At 35.3% G+C, this 23,723-nt stretch overlaps 1 protein-coding gene across 6 annotated transcripts in view; it reads left to right on the top strand.

Moving 5' to 3' along the window:
• Tdrd3 (tudor domain containing 3) overlaps positions 1-23,723 on the top strand; it is a 103,811-nt gene that overhangs the window by 36,896 nt on the left and 43,192 nt on the right. For all 6 annotated transcript variants that reach the window (XM_090342063.1, XM_090342059.1, XM_090342058.1 and 3 more), the window contains exons 3-9: positions 585-650; positions 11,727-11,887; positions 13,687-13,828; positions 14,834-14,905; positions 17,702-17,851; positions 21,633-21,773; positions 23,514-23,670. In XM_090342063.1, coding sequence (XP_090198189.1) covers positions 585-650; positions 11,727-11,887; positions 13,687-13,828; positions 14,834-14,905; positions 17,702-17,851; positions 21,633-21,773; positions 23,514-23,670 — 889 coding nt within the window. The remainder of the gene's footprint in view (positions 1-584; positions 651-11,726; positions 11,888-13,686; positions 13,829-14,833; positions 14,906-17,701; positions 17,852-21,632; positions 21,774-23,513; positions 23,671-23,723) is intronic.

The following is a 23,723-nucleotide window of genomic DNA, read 5'->3' as shown; positions in this document are numbered from 1 at the left end:
CTAGAGCTCTACCACTTGAGCCACAGCACCACTTCTGGCCTTTTCTATGTATGTGGTACTGAGGAATTGATCCCAGGTTTTCATGCATGCTAGGCAAGCACTCTTACCACTAGGCCAAACTCCCGGCCCCTGGGATTTTATTTTTCTATTAATTTTTTGGGCGCTATGCCCTCTACCACTTAGAATCTCCACTTCTGGTTTTCTGGTGGTTAATTGGAGATAAGAGTCTCGCAGACTTTCTTGCATGGATTGGTCCTCAGGCCTCAGCTTCCTGAGTAGCTGGAATTATAGACATAAGCCACTGGCACCCAAAATGTTTGAGATTTTTTTAATATGGAAGAATAAGATAAGATAAATGGTTACATAAAGAAACAGGAGGCTTTTATTTGTTGCTATTCATTTTACTGACACATGAAAGCCACCTATAAATGCAGCTATGTTATTCGAAAAGACTGATTATATATTTGGAAGTTATAGTCTGTTAAAGTCATTTAAATTTTGTTCTACATAATTTTAAATTTCTTCTTGAGATTGGATTTACTTTTCTCTATAATTCTATTTTAATAATAATATTTTTATTTTAGACAGATCTGAGAACAATTGGAAAGAAATTCCTTCCCAGTGACATCAATGGTGGAAAGGTAGAAAAGGTAAAATCAATTGTTCAATTCCTAAGTTTTGCTAACCATAGCAAATATGAGTATCTATTAAATTACTATTGTCTATAAAGTTTCTAGACTACAACTGAAAATATTTGGATGGTAAACAAGTTAAAATTATGGCAACTTCCTTCATATATGGAAAATGAAAGTTAAGTTTTTATGACTTTTACACATTAAAAAACCTTCTGTTTCAGGAATTATAAATTATTGGGGCTTACTTTACATGTGAAAGTTGGCACATATAATCAGAGCTTAGCGCAAGTGTCTTTTCTTCTCATTCTAGCTACCTTAACCAACTGTTATTAAGTTTAATAAACTTAATATATTATATAAAACTTTAAGACTATAGGAACATACTAGAAACTTCTTAGCAAAAGTACATTTGGTTGTTGCTTTTATTTTTGTGTTCATGTTATAATTTCTTTAAAAGGATGTATTTTAAAGATAGGCACTAAGTAGGAATGATATTTTCTATTTATGTTCAGTATTTTTCTTTTTATTTGTGAATATATTTCACTATATCAGTGGAGGATTTTTTAAAAAGCTATTGGTTACTTTTTAAACTAAGGGACATTGTATATCAGCTAAAAATACGTGTATGTATTTTATGTTTGAATAGTCTGAGCTTTTAAAACTAAGATTTAAAAAATTACTGCACTTCATATAGTTCACATTCTGAATGATTTTAGAAGTTCTTTAAGGTAATAACATTTTTCACATTTTTTAAATATTAGCACATTTTAATAATAGATGGGAAGGATCATAAAAGAGAGCTGCTATCACTTTAGTTTCCGAGGCAAATATTTAATCAAACAAACAAGTCTTTATAACCTGCATCAGAAATTTAATATTTAACAGCACTGTGTGAACAAATATTAATTATATTTTAAACTGATTTTTTATGCTGTAAAATGAAGTCCACAATGTCTTCTTTATATTTTCCTTTGTGACAAATTGTTTGTAGTCTTGAATGTTTGTGAATGTCATTGCCATAGGTTTTTTTCTTTTTTTCTAAAGCTGTCTTGGTTGCTTTGCTGATGCTCAAGTTTTTGTATCAAGGTTTTCCATGATCTTTATTGTACTTTTTTTATACCTTAATTGTCCTGAGATCTGACTATAGTAGATATTGCTGAACTTAAACTATCTTTGCCCTTTCATGACTTTCTGATGCCATTGAACTAAGAGGAAGAGTGAGAATTTACATTTTGAATTAGTTTCTAGATGTTTATGTTGGCTAGGGAAGCATACGGAATTGTAGGATCCCAGATTGAGTATTAATCTTGGATAAGTCTGATGAGTACCATATCCTTATACTAGCTTGATTTTTTTTTAAAAAATGAGCTTTATGAGTTATATATTATCTACTTTCTCTCTTTTTTTTTTTTGAGAGGTTGAGAGCCTAGCTCTATTATGAGCTAACTGGAAGTGGTGATGACACTTTTCTGTTCCCTCTTCAGCACTTTTGCTTCTAAATGATTTGTACAGTAGCCTTTTAAAAATGACCTTTAAAACTATATGATAACAACAAAACCTTAAAACTTCATGATCCAAAATGTGTTCTTTCTTAATGCTTATGTGACTTTATTCATTGAATGGATAAAAATAAAACAGTTCCTTTCACATGTAACAGAAATTGTTAGATGTCTTTTTTATTCTCTTCATTAATTATACTAATTCTTCCCTTAACTGCTTCTGACACTAACCAAAGTTCTTCTCATATCTGAAAAACATTTTTAGAAGAAACTAAATTGATACAAAGGCATTGTTCATTTTGTTTTCCAATCATTAAAACTCTGCAAGACATAAATAAGTAGCTATTTTTAAAGCATATATTCTAAAAACATTTTTTACATGAATTGAATTGCTTTGACTCTTTGTAAACTAAAAGTAAAGCACTAAAGTATACTTTTTTTTTGCTCTGTTAGATTATTATACTAACCAGCACTTTCTCATATTAATAGTGATTGAAATAAAGGGGGTGACTCCAGAATTATGAGTCACATATTTTATAGTTGAAATCCGTTGAGAATAAGCTTTATTTAATCTGTTTAGAAGCTTTAGGACTTCATTTAAAGTATTTCTTTTTTTTTTTTTTCTCCTTTTTTTTGGTTGGTTGTGGGGCTTAAACTCTGGGTCTTGAGCTCAAGGTTAGTGTTGTACCGCTTGAGCCACAGCACCATTTCTGGTTTTCTGGTGGTTAACTGGAGATCAGAGTCTTTCCTCCCTGGGCTGGCTTTGAACGGAAATCCTTAGCTCTCAGCTTTCTGAAGTAGCTAGGATTACAGGAGTTAGCCACTGACTGGCACCTGGAGAATATTTCTTTTTTTTAATCTCTTTTGTGTTGAAAAAATGTTCTATTGTTATTATAAAGGTGTACAGAGGTGATATACAGTTACATAAATCAGGTAATGAGTAATGTTTTTTTGAGCAGTGTTACCTTTTCCCTCATCTTCTCCCTGTATTTCAATAAGCAATTAATGTATCTCTTGAGCAGATCTGGTTATGGCATAAGGTGGTATTTTCTAGTTTTTTTTTTTTTGGCCAGTCCTGGCTTGAACTCAGGGCCTGAGCACTGTCCTTGTGCTTTCTCAAGCCACAATACCACTTCCAGCTCTTTTTTTCTATGTATGTGATACCGAGGAATGGAACCCGGGTCTTCATGCATGCTAGGCAAGCACTCTACCACTAGGCTAAACTCCTGGCCTAGTTTCCTTTTTAAATTAGAAAAGTAAGAAAGGTAATGGGAGAAGAAAAAGAGTATGAAAGTGATTTGCGTTACCCAGTTAAGTTTCTAAAACAATAGACTACAAACCAACCTTTCAAAAAGTAATTTTAGAAAATTTTGAATACATGATAGCCTAGCTGTCCCAAAAAGCAGAGGAGGCATGTTTCAGATTTTGTGAGCAATAGGGAAAGGTAATAGATTGGAAACATAGGTGCAATTGCCAGTCTGGATTTAAATCCTATTCATTTTGGGGACTTTCAGCAAATCTTTAGATTTAATCTAAATGTAATCTTAGAAAGTTTTAATTTTCTTGTCATCCAAATATTATTTCCTTATGACTTTAAAGAATTAAGTAACAGTCTTGAGAACTTGTTGTGGTGTAGAACATATGGCAATTCTGAGGGTGATGACCAATTTGGGATGCATGAAGTCTTACTACCTTAGACTTGTTATTGAGAGATCCTCTCAGTGAATGAAATAAGGCAAATGGATTTGTGATTATGTTCTTGATTTTTACCACAAGCCCAGACATAGAATTCTATAACTAACTTAGACTAGACTCTTCTCTGAAATAGAATTAAAGCTAGAATAAATTTTGACTGTTTCTACTATATTCCAAACTTGATTGATATATTACCATTCCTGAAAGAGAAAGCCAGAGGTAAAAATGAGGATCAGAGGGTATTTGCCCCAGTATTTTAAGAAGCAAGAGAGAGAATTTAGTGGGAGCCAACTGTATTCACACTGGGTGGTCTGTTCGAAAAGGCTTTCCAAATATCTTTCAAACCCTTTGGAAGCTCATTCAATTAGGAGGAAGGCCCAGTACAGAATGTTGGAACATTCCCAACACTGATTAGTAATACCAGTCTACCTTTGGAGGTAGATTAAAGTATAGGAGAGTCTTTAAATTTCCTCTACTGAAAGGCCAAAAGTAATTACTCATATCGTCTGTGATGCAATTATTATAATTAAAAAGACTTAGGTAACACTACCTTCAGCATTTGGGAAGTTGAGAATGGAAAACGGGTAGATTTCTGATCAGATAAGAAAGATTATAGGTCTGTAGTTTGTAGTCAGTTAATTATGGATACATTGAGCTTTCACTTCTTAGGTTAAGAAATCAAAAGGGCATTTAGATGGGCATAGGAATTTGGAATCTGAATGTAAATAATTACTATTTTGAATAGTAATTACTATTACTATTTGGAAATAAAATGACAAAAAATTGTAACTGTATCACTAATTAATAATAAAGCCTTGATTTCCTCAAGCTTTTTCCCCCTCTTTACTTTTCATTCTCTCCCTAACATTTTTTTTTGCAATTTTTGTATTTTATTCACATGTTTCCTTTGTAATGTAATGCAAAAGTTCAGACAAACTTTAAAAATTGTGATGATGTCAGTTTCTCCAGGCTCCTGAGTCCATGATGCATTTCTTCTCAGGTACTTCATGGTCAATCCTAAAGCCCTGTAGATCGCAAGAAAGCAGGATTATGTGGGAGGGCAGTCAGGTACATCTTTCTTTTATCTACTTTCAGGATAACTACCACAAAGTCTTGGGACATTTAGAGACTTGTAGAACAGAAATTTTGGGAAATGATAAATAGAATGCAAACATTTAATATTTTTCACATTCTTCGAGTTTTATATTTTGTTGTAGTTATTGTCATAACGTTTTAAAACCAGATGTGAAGATTATACAGCAGAGATTAAAATGATTTCTTATCAATCCAGCTACTTATGAGTGTTTGTACTTTGCAGTGGAAAACTATCAGGAAACATACTTGGTCTATGCTTAATTGTTATCTGAATTTTAGGACTCACAGGCTGAAGATGCTTTTCTAAAACTTTATTTTTAAGTAGTTGTACAGAGGAGTTGGCCATCAATAATGTAGTATATGAAAATAAAGATTCTTGATCGTTGTCACCCCTTTCATCCCTCCCAACTTCATTTCTTTTCCCATTACTTTTTATTTTGTATTCATTCAATTTTTGTAATTGCATTTTTTCCTCCTTTCTCTCTTTGACTATGTTTTTAAAGCATGAAACATTTAAAACCTAACTTTTGCAAATGACTGGCTCATAATTTTAGCAATACAAACCTTAACCACAAGATGGAAGCACTGCCTCAAAATTCAACATGACTGAATGAGGTCTATAACATGCTTTAAAAAAGAAAGGTTCAAGTTTAATTTAAAACTTGTTTAATACTTACTTCGTTAATTTAGTCTGTGCTAAATAATAGAATTTAGCATGTTTCTTTTAGTCAGTTATTAAAAATAAACAGACTGATTTTCAGAAAAATGTAGTACTGAAATGGCTTTGTGCTTTATTAGTAATTATTAATAGGACTTCTGAGGAATTTAAATGACTACATCTAATAACTTTTAGATGCATGCACAAAGCCTCAGGTTTGATTCCTCTGTACCATATACACAGAAAAAAAAAATATGCTGGAAGTGGTGCTGTGGATCAAGTGGTAGAGCTCTGGACTTGAGAAAAACCCAGAGACAGTGCCCAAGCTCTGAGTTCAAGCCCCAGGACTTGAAAAAAAAAATAAAATTCTCTCTTTGAGTAAAAGAGAAGTAAAGGGTAGAGAAGTAGAAGTTGGTAAGTGACACAATAGTCACAGTGTTGCTTTTTGATTGAGTCTCACAGAGGACTCCTTAGATTTGATTTCTGAAAGTGCTCCTAGTGATTGCTTAGAGAAAATCATTTATGAAAGTGGCACTATGGCTATGTTAGTATTTTGATGTGAAAACAATGTGTTTTATTTTAAAAGAATCTTATTTATTTATCTATTTTTGGCCAGTCCTGGGCTTGAGCTCAGAGCCTTGAGCACTGTCTTTGGACTTTCTCAAGGCTAACGCTCTACCACATGAGCCTCAGCACTACTTCTGGCTTTTTTCTATGTATGTGGTACCAAGAAATCAAACTTGGGCCTTTGTGCATGCTAGGCAAGCACTCTACCACTAGGCCAAACTCCTGGTCCAAGAATCTTTTATTTTGTTTGGTCGTGGGGCTTAAACTCTGGGCCTGAGTGCTGTTCCTGAGCTTTTCAGCTCAAAGCTAGGGCTTGACCACTTGAGCCACAGTGCCACTTCCAGTTTTCTGGTGGTTAATTAGAGGAAAGAGTCTCACAGACTTTCATGCCCAAGCTGACTTTGAACTATGATCCTCAGATCTCAGCCTCCTGAGCAGCTAGGATTGCAGGTGAGAGCAACCAGCACTTGACTTAAAGGAATCTTAATTTGTAGCAAGTGACAAAAAGGCTAATGAAATCACATCCTTGTTGGTCATTATCTCACCCTTTGTCTTAGGAGGGGAAGTTTTTTAAAATTTTTTATTTAATTTTATTTTTTATTTTGTAAAGATGTTGTCCATATGTCCTATGTTTTCTGGATCCCAAGCTGGCTGCAAGGTGAATGGCTTAAGGCAAAGAAGGCAGATACAAAGTGGGACCAGATACTGAGCTTCTCTCCTACTTAATTTGTGGGGCAAATCAGGAGTCAGCACTCTTCAGAAAAAGCAGTTGTAAAGATATACTACATATCAGGTTAAATCATTTACGTGTATTATGAATGTACTCTTGCAAGAAAGCATCAAGAACAGAAATTACTGCCACCTTCTGTCCTTCCTTAGAGCTGCTAAATTGCAGCTTTCCTCACAAGGCAGGTAGCTTTATTGCTACAGAATCTGAATGTTTTTTCCTGCCTTCCATCTGGCAAAATGTTAGTTATTCTGTACTTTCCAACACAGGGATCATTTCTTTTCTAGTTTTCTTGACCTCTTTTGAACAGAAATTACTTTATAATTGTATTTTATTGTCAGAGTGATGTGTAGAGGGGTTAAAGTTGCACTCATCTGGTAGTGAATACATTACTTCTTGAACATTGATACTCCTTCCCATATTTTTCTCCCACTTTCCTCCCCCCCCCCCGACTCTTCCCCGGTTGGGAAGAGTCCTTTCCTTATTTCAAATAAGCAAGTGTATATACAATATTCCAGGTAACAAAGTCAGCTTACAGTAACGGCATGAGATTAACTATAAGGGGAACAAAAGGGTTCGGGAAAAGGAATAACTTCATGTAGTACATTAAGAACAAAAATTAAGAACAAAAATCACACATATAAACCTCTTGTTTCCATATCCTGGAGTTCATTTCGTTGGGTGTCATCCTGTATGACCATATGTACATAGCTTTTGAGCTATTATGATCCTCTGCTAGGAGAGTCCTAGATGTGTACTAATTATTAGAAATAAGGAAAACCATGGATGAAGCCTATGTTCCTTTGGGTCTAGCTTATTTCACTTACTATGTTTTCCCCTCCCCCCCAAGTCTTTCTATTTCCTTACAAATGGGGTGATATCATTCTTTCTGATGGCAACAAATAATTCCATTGTGTATAAGTACCACATGTTCTTGCTCCATTCATCTACTGAGGGGCATCTGGGTTGGTTCCATATCTTAGCTATGGTAAATAATATTGCAAAAAATATGATTGTGCTAGTAACTTTAGTATATGTTTGTCTTTGGACATTTGTGTAAATGCCCTGGAGTGGGATTGCTGGATCATAGCTCTATGTTTAGTCTTTTGAGGAACTGCCATACTGATTCCCAGAGTGGTTGAACAAGTTTACACTCCCACCAGCAGTGTGGTAGTGATCCCTACTGACCACATCCCCACCAGCATCTGTTGTTATTAGATTTCTTGATCATGGCCATTCTAGCTGGAGTGAGGTGGAATCTCAAAGTTGTTTTGATTTGCATTTCTTGTATAGCCAAGGATGTTGAGCATTTCTTCATCTGTTGAGACAGATAATAGCAAATGATTTTTGTTTAAGTAAAGAGAGTTTTGTGTGGGGACTTGGGGCATTCGAATTGAACTTGCAGCTTCTGTGCTTGATAGCATACAATAGTACTTGAACCACATCTGTGTTAAGCGGTTTTTGAATGTGTATCTGTGTTGTCTGAAAAGGGACACAGAGATTAACAAGATGGTTCATCCCTTCTTGGAACTCAGCTTCCTAAGAGATTAAGGAGTCAACAATAGGAAGGCAGTAAAACAAATGTGTGGGAAGCATTCAAAACAAAAGGACTGCCACCTCAGCTTAGTTGGGAGCTGGACTGCTAACATGTAGATAGGTGATATTTACTCAGGGAATAGAGGACAAATCCCCAGTATAAGCATAGTTAAGTATTAGAGCGGGCACACACATACATATCTTCCTTCCTTATGGTGTCAGATACATATATACTGTATATGAGTAGTGTATGTAGGTATGTATGTGTATGCGTATATATATATATATACTACAGTGTATTCAATATTTTTTCTAGTTGGAGAACACAAAAAGTTGTTATATTACTAACTATAGAAAAATAAGGCTTGAATCGTCTTAACTGCTAATAGCACATATATTAGTATAGTTTAGCTGACATTCTCTCCTAGACCCTAATTGTCTCCTGTGTTTGGGAGAATTAGCCATCTTAGAATGCTTAGTAGTAGGGAAGAAAATGATAGATCCTTTCTCTCCAGTTTCTTCTGCATCTTCTCCTTGTATAGACATACCCTCAAGCCTGCTAGTTATGAGTAGCTGTTAGAGACAGAAAGTGTGACAGAGAATCATCTGCCAACTTTAGGACTGTAGCAGGAGGTAGTTTCAGGGTGAGACTGTACCAGTGTCTAGAGCTAGTGGGGTGATCTAGCACAGTGCTTAGATGCTTGCTTAGTGCTGGTCTAGCCTTTTGTACTTCATGTTGTTTTCTGGTGGTTAACTGGAGATAAAAGTCTCACAGACTTTGGTGCCCAGGCTGACTTTGAGTTACCATCCTCTGATCTCAGCCTCCTGAGTAGCTAGGATTACAGGTGTGAGCCATTGGTGCCTGGCTCTCTTATGTATTATTAAACCATGAAAGTATTAAAAACTAAATACTAGTATCTGTTTAAAATAATAACTTACTCTTTTATGTACATTTAGGTTATCTATTAAAATATATTTTAGTTCCAGCAAGAGATTTAATTGATTTTATTTATTTATTGGCAGCATAGCAGTTTCATCTGAGAGCCTTGTACTTGCTTGACAAGGCCTCTAGCATTTGAGCCACAGCCTCAATCTTTTTTATATTAGTACTGCAAAGGGGGTGGATTACATTGTTACATTTCCAACATGATTATAATATATTCCAACCAATCACATCCCTTTAGTGTGTCCTTTCCCCTCTTCCCCATCCTTGCTTTATTTATTTTGTAGATAGGGTTTTGAGCCTTTCCTCCTGGCTTGCCTCAGTCTGAACTCCTCCTGCCTGTACCTCTTGTGTAATTTTGACCACAATGTGCACCTCTACCTTGGCTGGAGTCTTGCTAACTTTTGCCTGGGCTAGCCTCAACCTTTGATTCTCCTAATATCTGTCTCCCAAGAAGCTAGGATTACAGGAATGGACTACCAGGCTAAAAATAAGTAGATGGAATCATAATGTGTATCTCCATGTCCACTTTATACGTGTTTTCATGTTTCCTAATACACACACACATACGTACACACGCACACACGTATGTGTGAAACCATTTCCTAGGGCATATAACCAGGAGTTGAATGAATATATGGTATTTATGTTAGTATTCTACTTTATAAGATATTATATTTTACAATTTATATTTATATTACCTTCAGTAGTGTACACAAAATCTGTTTGGACCATGTCCTTAATGGCATTTGAAATTGTCGAATATTTTTATGTTGTGTTTTGCTTCTTATTCCTCAGGTTATCTTTTCCTCCCTTAAAATTTTAGAATCAAATCACAGATGAGTTTAAAGAAAATGACTATCTTTAGATAGTATATTACCAGCAAAATGCTGGTAAACTACATATGTGAAGAGGAGAAAGAACAAAATGAGCCTTGGTGCACATTTGTAACATGTAATTGGTTGGTCTGCTTTCAGATAAAGACTATTTAATGTCATTACTGCAATTGAACAATTTGACTTTTGATTTTATTTAATTTTAATTAAATCCAAGTGTAAATAGCATCTGATTGGTAGGTCATATTGAATAATGTAAGCATTATATACATATAATGTATATAATGTATATAATGTAAGCATTATATACATTTTAATTAGATACAAACTACTAAAAAAGGGAGTGACAAACATAATTATCATAACCTGCCTATAATTTAATTTAAATATCTTTGTCACATTCACAAAGCCAAAAAAAAGTTTGTTCTGAATTAGTAGCTTATCTTTACTTGTTAAGGGTTTTGAACTTTTTTAGTTTGTTATTCTTTGCCATAAGTGAAAATTGTTCGAAATTTTAGGTTCTTTTTTCCCATACTCTAGATCTGAATCTATAACAAAATTATGGAGTAGAAAATTTCTAATTTGGTACCATATAGCTTGGGAAACAAAGATTAATGTTTGTTGACATAAATGCTTGTTAACATTGATACCCATTATTGATAATCATATTTCTTTTTATAAAAATATAAATTAATTTTATATGCATAGAAATATTTTACCTATTTAAAATACCTTCCCCTTAGCTGTGGACTACTTAAAGGTGTGTTTTATTTTGTAGACATTTTTTATTTCCATTAAATTCATTTCCCCTGCAAGCAGGTAGACTTTACTGTCATTTTCAAAGTTTACCATGAAGATTATGCTATATAAAACTTCAAATTTTATAGGTAGTTAATTTATTGGTTCACTGTTCTTGATTGAATTTGCCAGAGAATTTTTCCCCCTACAATGAACAAATATTATGCAATATTTATTATATATATCTAATATCATTAATGTCATTCAAAAAAATGTGGCACTAAACCAATTCACACTTCTTAGACTTTAGGTTTAACTTTGTGGTATGTATTTTTCATTACACCAGAAGAGGGAGCACTTGAAACTTGATGTTTGAACAGCAACTTTGAACTTGGGTAGAGTTGATAGCCTTAAAAAAAATCACCAAGTGCTTTATCTTAAGAATATCCTTTATTGTATATAGTAAGTGATACAAAAGAGACATTTAGAGCAACCAAGACTAAATGCATCAAATTAATCAACTTTAATACAGATATATAGCTTTTCCTAGGGCTTCCTTGTTATTATATTTGAGTGAACTCAGACTTAGAAAAATTGTTCTTCGGGGAATCATTTTGAAATTTTATCTTTACATTCCAAAATGAAAAAATGCACATGTACAATACATGTCATTTCAGGTGTGGTCTTAATTGAATTTATCTATAAGTCATAGTTTATAACCATTAAGTCAAAGAGGGACTGTACATGAACGGAAGCCATGAGTAGACAGTGAATTGTGTTCCTTTGTGTTTTGACAGCTTGAAGGTCCATGTGTTTTACAAATCCAAAAAATTCGCAATGTTGCTGCACCAAAGGATCACGAAGAATCTCAGGCTGCACCGAGGATGCTGCGTCTGCAGATGACCGATGGTCATACAAGTTGCACAGCAGTGGAATTTAGTTATATGCCAAAAATAAGGTGATGAGCACTTTTGCATTTGTTACATGTTTGAAGGTACTATTCAAAACTGATTCTGTCCTAAGAATTTTGAAAAACAAAGAACTAAATCTTGTGTATTAAATATTAAAGTTTTTCAGAAGAAATTACAGAGGTTTGTATTTCAGCTTTGTGTAGAGCATCATGCTCCACACTTTGTGATTAGTGTTCATTATAAACACAAGATATTTTATGAAGACATATCATTTCATTTTTTCTTGAATATTTAGTTTATTAATTGTATAAGATAAAAAAGATCTCTTTGAACATATTTTTGTGCCATGCACTGGTATTTCATGCCTATAAATCCTAGCTAAGGGGGCTAAGATACAAGAATTGTGGCTCAAAGCCAGCCCAGGCAAGAAATTTTGTGAGAATCTTATTTCCGCTTAGCCACCAAAAATGCTGAAAATGGAGCAGTGGCTCAAGTGGTAGAATGCTAACCTTGAGGGAAAAAGCTCAGAGAAGTGCCCAGGTCTGGAGTTGAAGCCCAAGGACCACCATAAAAAAAAATAACCCAAAAAAGTAAAACAACAAAAATCCCCTTTCCAATATCATTAGTAAATTGTGTATAATGGTGTGTTATCACACTTCAGTTTTCTTACAAAGCTCTGTAGGATAATGGGTTTCCTTAGGAAATGATTAAAGCCAGAGATCTTTGTATGTCTTTCATTTCTAGGATAGTAATTTCGATCCTTTTGATTCTTCTTCTGAGAGGTGTTTTGAGAAGTGTAGTAGCATATCAAAAGTGAAAAGGAAGGGTCACCTTTATCCTCATGGCCCCTGTTAAGGCAGTTGGTGTAGTTGTGTGTGGTGAGAAATTTCATTGGATATTTGTAAACACTTCTCCTTTATTTTTCTTTCTGAGTCATTTCATGTGCTGATAGTTGCTGTTGGGAGTCCTTTGAGCTTTTTCACTTAATAAAACTTTTGGGTCATCCTTTTCTTTCTTTCTATCTTTCTTTCTCTCTCTCGCTCTTCCTTTTCTTCTTTTTTCTTTTCTTTTTTTCTGTTGGTCTTGGGGCTTGAACTGTGGGCCTGGGTGTTGTCCCTGAGCTCTTTAGCTCAAGGCTACTGCCCTAACCCTTGGGCCACAGCACCACATCCGTTTTTTTCTGGTGATTAATTGGAGATAAGAGTCTCACAGACTTTTTAGTGCCTGGGCTGGCTTTGAACCACTATCCTCAGATCTCAGTGTCCTGAGTAGTTAGTATTACAGGCGTGAGCTACTGAGCCAGTCTGGGTCATCCTTTTCAATCGGGTTTTGTTTGTGGTTAATTCTCATTTGATCTTACTAGATTTTAACAAATAAGGACATTATTTTTTATGTGTTGCAGTAGCCGACTTCTAGGGTTATTATCAATCAGATATCTTATTCTGCAATAAAATTTAATTTTATCCAAAGCTAAACTTAATACAGCCAAAGCTCAAGGGAAAGAAGGCAAATGTGTTTGTATACCATGGTATAGTTGAGGAATTGTGTTCCTATGTTTTGTGATATTTGTCTTTACAGTTTGAATAATCTTTTTCACATATATACACACATATACACATATTTATACACATTCATCGAAACTGAAACTCAGTTCTTTGAAAGTGAGAATCTAACATCTTAATCTTCCTCCCTTTTGATCTACTTGTATTTGGCTAGTCTCCCAAGCAGTACTTTTGATGCTGATTACAATTTGTAGAACATGATTAATTTGTATTGTAAGACTGAATTCCAGTTTGGGGAAGAGCTTCCCTGTGTTTTAAATTGTCTTTTTCTTTCTGTGCATTAGCTTGAACACACCACCTGGAACTAAAATTAAGCTTTCAGGCATTGTTGACATAAAAAATGGGTTCCTGCTCTTGAATGACTCCAATACCACAGTTCTTGGTGGGGAAGTTGAACACCTTATTGACAAATGGGAGTTACAAAGAGTAAGTGTAACTAGAAGTGGCTTCAGCTTTTAAAATACTGCATGCTTTTTTATTTTAGGGAGCTCTTTATTTAGAGCTTTTTTTTAAAGTGAGTCCTTTCGTAGCTTGGATTCCAAGCATGAACCACTAGTGCCCAGCAAAGTATGAATTGTTTTTACTCACTGAAAATATTTATTTTAATGGAATGAGCTTCCATTTTATAAACTATAGCAATGTGATCTCTTTAAATAATTAGAAAAACCATCACTTTTATCAATATGACTTTTTGCTAGCAAATTTTAGGTAATAATTTCATTTTAGCTATTTCCAAGTAATATTTTTTTAGGGCTATGCACTGGTTTTTGCTTTGTTTTCTTTTCTTTTTTGTGGCATCAGTGTTCTAAACTGCTTGAGCCACGTGTTTAGCCTTTCTTTCTGCTGGAAATTTTTGAGATAAGGTCTCCCTTCTTGCCTAAGAGTGTTTCTGGGCACATGCCTGGACATGACCTGCCTCTACTAGGTTTTACAGTAGCAAGGATGATGTATATATTACCACATCCAGCTCTTCATAGAGAAGGGATTTTTCAAACTTTTCTACTAAGCTTCCCTTGAAACTGATGCCCTGTTTTCAGCTTCTCAGGTATCTGGGATCCACAAGTGTGAGCCACTGGTACCTAGCTACTGCTGCTGTTGTTTATTATTTTTAAAAATGGTATATGCTTTCAAGTGAAATCCTTTTGGTTAAAGTTGATTTTCTCTGACTTTTCTAATTGTTGTGGAGATCTCTTTTCCCCCTAAGAACAGCTTGATAAGTATTCCTGAAAATTGCATGTGAATGTATGTTTTGGTCAGGAAAGATGAGGAAAGAGTTCCTAAAATAATAAATTATTTTATATATTCTTGTCTGAAACAAGTTAGAGAGGGCCCCTTTCCCATTTCTTGCAGGAATCTCCTCAAAGCAGTAGATCTCTGGTGCCTTATAAAGGTTAGTATATTTTTATGAAAGAATGATTTCTTTTTTTGCAGAGCTTATCAAAACACAATAGAAACAATATTGGAACTGAAGGTGGACCACCTCCTTTTGTGCCTTTTGGACAGGTAATGACTTCCATGTTAGTTTGGTGCTGAGCTGTTCATTTAGGGGTTCTAGACTTGTGGAAAAATAAATAGAAAGTTGAAGGGATTGAAGAGTTTTGTTGTTATGTCAAAGACTGAAACAATGAACAGCCATATCTGAAGAAAATCTTCCAAGTAATTAAGACTGGGTAAGGGAAAAAGACTTTTTATAAGAAAATTATATTCTTATTATCCTTAAATAGTTGTACAAAGGGGTTACCATTCATCATGTCGATTTATAAGGCCAATGCATCACAACTGATGCCACTCCTCTCATTCTCTCCCATCCATCCCAACCCAACCCCTTTCTTCACTTAAGGAAAGGGCAGTGTAAACTGGGAAATCAGAAGGTAAGAAGACAAAAGTATGTTACAGTTTTCCAAGATTTGAAGCGTTGGCCTTGAGTTACATATCCCTTTGGTCAGGGACTTCATTGTATTTCCAGTTGGTGTTTTTCTTTTCAATCCCAAAGGTACCAATTCTTACCCCAAATAAACTCAAAAGTTTTCTGTCCACTGTTTTTCAGTCCTCTTTGGTGCAAAGTGCTGTTTCATAGCAGGCAAAATGTATCTTCAGTGTGCTCAGCATGCATGAAGCTGCATTCCAGCCATCTCTTCCAGCCCATATTGCTTTAGCTCTGACAAGTCCGTGAGCAGCCCTGTGCTAGCTTGCTCTTCTCCTCAGGGAGCCACCAAAGTTTAATACTCAGTCTGCTTTGTATTTGTTCTTTAATTTTCTTTGGGAGATTTGCCTGAGAGTGAAGCTGGCTTGGGGGTGTAAAGGTAGGAAAGAATCCTGTCTTTCAATAACAATGTTTATTTTTTACTCTAAAATAAATGTAGTATGAGGGGAAAAAAAGTATTTTGAGTAAAACATGAGTGGGTTAGAATCAGTTGACATCTTCTGCAAATGCCCTCTGTTTAAGGTATGCTCAGAATTAAATTGGAGTCATTCTTGTATTGTGGAAAGTGTGAAATGATTTTTAAAACATATTTTTTTCCTTCATTTTTGAACAATAGGCAGTTAAGATAAAAGGAGATTTGAGGTCCTGGGTGTGGCCTATCATGACCATATTCTTTCAGTAAAATTAGAAAAGAAAGGGCCCAATGAAACAAGGAACCAAACTTCATGATAACTTATATTTGAAAATAATAAGTGAATTATTTGAAAGAATGCCCACTGAAGAATTTTAATAATAGTATTTCTCTTTAGTACATTACATTAAAATGATTTTGTTTTTGAGAGACTTATGATTTATTTTCAAGAATTTGGAATATGCTTTATTGCTTTTGGGGAATTAAGTTGGTTTCAATAGTGTAATTTTATGAAGTTCTTTCTTTAGTTGCATATTGTAGTATTCATAGGTTAAAGATAGATAGTACTAGTTTTGTGTTGTTATCAGTAGCATATTCACGTTGCTGAAAATTTGTGTAACACAAAACTATATAGGACAAAACGTTACTGAAGGAAGAAACGTATTGGTTTTTTTTTTTAAATAGGGTTTTTACTAGTAGAACTCAATTTTAGAGCACAGTTCAGGGCTCTCTGTAGGAAAGGATTTCTTTCTTTATTTTATGGGACTAAAAATCAAAATTTAAAAAGAAAAAAAAACCACCAAAATACCAAGCACCTACTTGGAAGACTAGGAATGCAAGGATGTTTTTTCAAGTCTAGGTAGGTTAGAAAAGGTTGTAAAACCCTCTACCCACTCCCCAACCTCTCAGTCTGTTACTGGGGAGGGTACACATGTTTTCATCTCCAGTTACATGCAAGACTGAGATTGGGAAGTTCGTGGTTCCAGCACTGCTCAGGCAGAACAGTTTGTGAGCCTCCGTCTCCATATAGGAAAGCCAGAAGTGATAGTGGGTACCAGTGATCCTGTGATCTTGGTAGTGACCACAGTAGCTGCACTGGGACTCAGACGTGCTTGGATGGGAGCAAAATCCTGTCTTAAAAATAAGCAGTGAAAAACAGGACTAGAGGTAGTATGGTTAGTTGGTATTGTGCCAGCCTAACAAGCACAACGTCCTGAATTTAAACTGCAGTGCTACCAAAAGGAAAATGGAGAAACCAACAGCAACTATACATGCTTTTTTTAAAATAATTTTTTTATTTCAATGTATGGAGGGGTTGCAGTTATATTTGCCAGATAGAAGGTGCATTACTTCTCACATACAGATATCCATTCTTATATTTTTGTCCCCATTTCCCTCCTCCCACCCCTTCCCCTCATTTTCCCCCTCCAATTTCAAATAAACAAATAAACATCTATATAATATACCAGGTAACAAAGTGGAATACTATAACAATATGAGGTTAACCAAAAGGCAACACAAGAGAGAAAAACATAATACATAAAGAATAAGTCATATATAATTAAACTCTTGTTTACAACATCTGTTTTTATTTTTTATGCATTAAAACAAATTCAGCCTAACATGCATGCTACATTAATAGCAAAATATAGAAACTGAGTTTTTGTACATTAGTCTAGACTGTTGTAATTGAAAGCTATTTTAGTTACCTTAAAATGAAACTTAGATCTTCTTGTTCTATACATGGCATGAAGTCACACCCTGGTTTAGATGACCTTATCTCGGTATAGCTTTTAAATTAACTTACTGGTTACATGTATATGATACTCCATTTTTTGTTTTTATATATCTGTGGGATAGAATTGTGTTTTATGGACCCTCAGCTTTTAAAAAGAAATTATAGATGCTAATGAAAACTTAATGTCTTTTAGAATTACAGAATTATTTTTACTTATTTTACCAGAAGTGTGTATCGCATGCCCAGGTGGATAGCAGAGAACTTGATCGAAGAAAGACACTGCAAGTTACAATGCCTGTCAAGGCTACAAATGATAACGATGAATTTGAAAAGCAAAGGACTGCTGCCATTGCAGAAGTTGCAAAGAGCAAAGAAGTGAGATGTCAAATTATCACAAATTTTTCTTCTTATCATTATGATCTATTTGGATTTCTCGTGGTTTTTATTGTCTTCCCACATAACCTGACTAATGCAACACGTGATTTAGATTTTTCTTCTTGCATATTCTACAAGTAGAGGAAAACTATTGTATGGGGTGCTTTGATTTGCTTATCTTATTCATGTGTTTTCCCCAAATCGCTTAAGCAGTGCCAGTAAGTTTTCTTGTTAGAAAATCTCCCTACTAGGCTGGGAGTTTGGCCTAGTAGCAGAGTGTTAGCCTAGCATGCATGAAGACCCGGGTTCGATTCCTCGGTACCACATACATAGAAAAAAAACCAGAAGTGTTGCTGAGGCTCAAGTGGTAGAGCTCTAACCTTGAGAAAGTCCAAGGACAGGGCACAGGCCCTGAGCTGCCCAGGACTGGCAAAAAAAAAAAAAAAGAAAATCTCCCTCCTGTTCTACTTTTTCCTTCTTTTTTTTTCATATATTTTTATTGTAATTAATAGAAGGGTTACATTATATTTGCCAGATGGAAGGTGCATTAATTCACATACATTGATCCTTCTTAACAATAAAACAACTGCAGATATCACATTTTATGAGGAAGTTGCTAATATTAGACTAGTTACTAGTTAATAATTTCCCCCAGAATAATTGTTTCTGAAGAATAACTTCTGAGGAATGGGTAAAGACTCAGACGATATATCAGTGGGTTAGAATTATTTTTGTGTTTTCTTTGCTAATTTTATTCACAGTAAAATGTTTATCTTTGGGTTCTATGCATATTTATCTGCAAATATACTCTCATACATACTTTCTGTCTATAATTTGTTTAACATTCCCTTAAAGTTATTTTGAATTTCTATCTTACTTGGAATACTATCTTTATTCTGTTGATTTTTAGACATTATTAAGAATTTTAATTGTTTATAAGATGCTTTTTTAGGGCTGGTATGTAGCTCAGTGACAAAGCGCTTGCCTAGCAAGTACAATGTCCTAGGTTCAATCTTCGGTACCAAAAAAGAAAAGACAAAAAACACAGTTAAAAAAAAAACCTCAAACAACAACAACAACCACCCATAAAAAAGGGCTGGAAATGTGGCTTAGCAGTAGAATGCTTGCCTAGCATCCATGAAGCCCTGGATTCATGATTCTTCAGTACCACATAACCGGAAAAAGTCGGAAGTCGGGCTGTGGCTCAATTGGTAGAGTACTACTAGCCTTGAACACAGAAAAGCTTAGAGAAGCTTGAGTTCAAGCCCCAGGACCCCCCCCAAAAAAGTGATAGTTTAGTTTGGTCACCGGTAGCTCATACCTGTAATCCTAGCTTCTCAGGAGGCTGAGATCTAAGGATCATGGTTCAAAGCCAGGCAGGGCATGAAACTCCGTGAGATTCTTATCTCTAATTGAAAACCAGAAAACCAGAAATGGCACTGTGGCTCAAGTGGTAGAGTGGTAACTTGAGCCGAAGAGCTCAGGGACATCTCCCAGGCCCAGAGTTCAAGTCCCAGGACTGACAATAAGCAACAACAACAACAACAAAAAGATACTTGCTTAGATGTATTTTTTTTTCTAACCATTGAGACTGAAATAATTTCCTTGACTCAAAATATGTAATAAGGGGTGAGACATGGTGGTATGTGCCTATATCTCCAGATACTTAGGGGAAAAGCAGTACCAAAAATGCTGTTTATCCTATTCCTTAATTCATAAAGCTGAAAGAAAATAATAAGGAAATACATCCACAAAATGGGACTATTTCATTGGAATCAAAGGAAAAGCACTCTTGGAGTTGTAACATATAAATTCTAGAACAGGTCAGGGCCAGTCTTATCAAGTAACTGTTCTAGTATAATAAGCAAAATAATGATTGTGATTGCTGTCTCTTACTGAGTACTTACCCTGTGTTGGTGATTGATGTAAGCACTTCTAATTGATGGCATCATATAATCTTCTCAAGGTTAGTTTCCCGCCCCTCCCTTTTTTTTTTTTTTTTTTTTTTCCTTTTTGGCAGTGGGGCTTGAACTCAGGGCCTGGGCTCTGTCTCTAAACCTCTTTGTGCTCAAGGCCATCATTGTAATTACCACTTGAACCACAGTGTTACTTCAGGTTTTGGTTGGAGACTTCTGACTTTGAACTGTTCTTCTCAGATCTCAGCTTCTTGAGTAGCTAAGATCATATGCATGAATTACCTGTGCCCAACTTTACCCCCTTTTTTCTTTTATGGTCAGTCGTTGAGCTTTAACTCTGGGCCTGGGTGCTGTCTCTGAGGGCTTCAGCTCAAGGCTAGTGCTCTACTGCTTGAACCACAGTTCCACTTCTGGTTTTTTGGTAGTTAATTGGAGATAAGAGTCTCATGGACTTTTGTGGCTGGGCTGGCTATGAACCGCAGTCCTCAGATCTCAGCCTCCTGAGTAGCTAGGATTACAGGGGTGAGCCACCAGCTCCTTTACCTCCTTTATTTAAAGATGAAAAATCTGAAGCTGAATGACAGGTAGAAGTTAAATGATTTGCCTGAGAACAGGAAGTAGTAATTAGCTGAGAAGATATTGGTACATGTAGCTTTGTCTAGCTAGTCCAAGGCCGAATTGTGTAACTGAGTTTTGTTACCTCCCATCCAATAAACTTTGCATCACAAATGACTACCTTTTCAAATACGTTTTTGCTGAAATTCCACAAATCAGTGTTTGAGTAAATCCATACTTTGGTCTGTATTGGCAGACCAGGTTTTAACTTTGATGTGGTTCAACTTTGATGTGAATTAAATGTAAACATTGTGGTATATCACTTTCTATTAGAGATATTTAATATATTGTCTATTAATGGTCATCTAACATGATTTTCAGATAATATTTATATAATGTGATCCTTAGTTATTTAGATTTTGCTTTATAACTTGAAATAATTGCCAGTGCTACATAAATTTATCTCTAAGATATTTCTTAATATAACCATTTTAAAACATAACAAATGTTATGTCTAGTTAAAATCGTTTTAACTTCTTCCATCTTTATTAAAGCTCTCCAAACTGTATAAAGTATCATATAGCCAGAGAATTTGATACTGTAAAAACAAACAACTATACCTTTCCCAACAGAGTGTTCTCTATGGTATAATGTTTTCCTAATGGTTTTCACAAGACAGAATGAGGTTAAATCAAATCTTCAAATTTAGTAGTACACATAATTATTCACAAAAGTCGGGAAAAATTAGGAATATAGACATACAAGCTTTTTTATGTGGTTGACAAGGTATGGAGTATTATGTGATTAATGTTACTAGTACAGTACTTAAAAAACATTTTAATCCAGTCTTCAAATTATCTTATATTATTTTCTAGAGTTGTGGAAGCATAGTTCTAGACCATGGGCTAATTAACTAATTGGGCTCAGGTTTTGTGCCTTGTGGGATAAGCATGCCTTTTCACTGGATTTAGGATGTAGTTCTGAGGCATCACTCAAACATCTTATCAAAAAATAATTTAACATCTAACTTTATAATGCATATCACTGTCCATTGGTATGTATTTGGGTGACTTGAATCAGAGGGTCTTAAAGATTACAATCATGAAATATTTTTATAATCTTTGCCTTCCCTTGTGAAAAGAGGTTGTAGCAAGTAAACATCCATGACCTTAACAAGTATGTTATTTCAATTTTTCATGTCAAGAACACTTAAGAGATGTAATTAAATGCTAATTTTTTTAATACCCTAGCTCTTCAGTTATTTTAAAATGCTATTTACTTACACCCTTTTTATTTTCTCTTATCTAAAGACCAAGACATTTGGAGGAGGTGGAGGTGGTGTCCGAGGTAATCTCAATATGGGTTCTGCTGGGAACCGAAATAGGGAAGTTTTACAGAAAGAAAAATCATCCAAAGCAGAGGGGAAACCTGAAGGTGTCTATAGAGAACTGGTAAGACTGAAAACAGTTGCTAACTGGTTTATTGTTTTTAACTTTCTCAGTCTTTACATGTTTTCCTTTGCAGTTTTAAGAAAGCGCTATATAAATTACATTTCCTTTCTCAAATGGGGAAGTATCACAATTTTCCTCTTTTAGCTTTTTTATCATGAAAATTTTTCTTTGGGTCATTTTTTTCTTCAGCCTTTTCTTTTCCTTCCTCACTCTCTTCTTCCCTCCCTCCCTCCCCTTCTCTTTTCTCTCTCTCCTTCCTTCCTTTTCCTTCCTTCCTTCCTTCCTTCCTTCCTTCCTTCCTTCCTTCCTTCCTTCCTTCCTTCCTTCCTTCCTTCCCAGGGCCTGGGGGCCTGAGCACTGTCCTTGAGCTTTATCGAGGCTAGTGCTCTATCACTGGAGCCACAGCACCACTTCCAGCTTTTTCTGTCTATGTGATACTGAGGAATCTAGCATTATGCATGCTAGGCAAGCACCCTAACACTAGGTTACATTCCTGGCGCCTCAGCCTTATTTTCTTTCTTTCTTTTTTTCTTTCTCTCTCTCTCTCTCTGTCTCTGTCTCTGTCTCTGTCTCTCTCTCTCTCTCTCTCTCTCTCTCTCTTTCTTTCTTTTTTTTCTTCCTTCCTTCCTTCTTTCTTTCTTTCTTTTTTTTTCTAATTTCTTTCCTTTTTATTGTCAGGATAATGTATAGAGGAGCTACAGTTATATTCACCAGATACTAGGTGCGTTACTTCTCACACATAGATAACCCTTTCTCATGTTCTCATTTTCCTTTCCCCACCCCTTCCTAATCATCTTGTTTTCCTCCTTTCCCTTTCCTATATTTCAAATAAATATACATATCTACAATATACCAAGTAATAGAGTCAGATACAGAACAATATGGGATTAACCATAAGGGCCAAAAAAGAGATGAGAAATAACATAGTATATTAAGAACAACAATCACGGGGCCGGGAGTTTGGCCTAGTGGTAGAGTGCTTGCCTAGCATGCACGAAGACCCGGGTTCAATTCCTTGGTACCACATACATAGAAAAAAAAAGCCAGAAATGGTGCTGAGGCTCAAGTGGTAGAGCTCTAACCTTGAGAAAGTCCAAGGACAGTACTTAGGCCCTGAGCTCAAGCCCACGACTAGCAAAAAAAAAAAATTAAAATAAATTTTAAAAAAAGAACAACAACCACACAAGATAAAGCTCTTGTTTCCATATCCTAGATATCCTTTCATTTAGTCTCATCCTATATGACCTAGGTTTTGAGCTATTATAATCCTCTGCTTGAAGAGTCCTAGATGTGTACTAATTATTACAAATGAGGAAAACCATTGAGCCTATATTCCTTTGGGTCTGGCTTACCTTACTTAATACGATTTTTTCCAAGTCTTTCCATTTCTTTATGAATGCAGCGATGTCCTTCTTTCTGATGGCAGCAAAGAATTCCCTTGTGTATAAGTACCACATATTGTTGATCCAATCATCTCCTGAGGCTCAGCCTTATTTTCAACAAGCTTATTCTAATACATCTTAAAGTTTTCTTGTTTTGGTTATAGAATTTTCTTTGTGAGAGCACTGAGTTCACAGCCCTCTTCCCAATGGTTTCTTTTTAAGTGTATTAGTATGAAAATATAGCAGGCGAATGCTGATTTGAGATGAAGTCTTAAGTTAGAAGTCAGTCGACAGTTAAACTTACACTTTTTTTTTTTTAAACAGATTATCAGTATTGCTTTCTCTTCATTCCTTTCAGGTTGATGAGAAGGCACTGAAGCACATAACAGAAATGGGCTTCAGTAAGGAAGCATCTAGGCACGCCCTCATGGATAATCACAACAACTTAGAAGCAGCACTGAATGTACTTCTTAACAGCAATAAACAGAAACCTGTTGTGGGTCCTCCTCCAAGAGGTATCATGTATTAAAATAATGTGCCAGACAGCACTGCTTACTTTTCAGAGCAT

This window comes from Megascapheus bottae, chromosome 11 (genome assembly GCF_031878675.1).
Source record: "Megascapheus bottae isolate mThoBot1 chromosome 11, mThoBot2.hap1, whole genome shotgun sequence".
In the NCBI taxonomy this organism is placed as follows: domain Eukaryota; kingdom Metazoa; phylum Chordata; class Mammalia; order Rodentia; family Geomyidae; genus Megascapheus; species Megascapheus bottae.
This window is presented reverse-complemented; position numbering and strand designations above follow the sequence as displayed.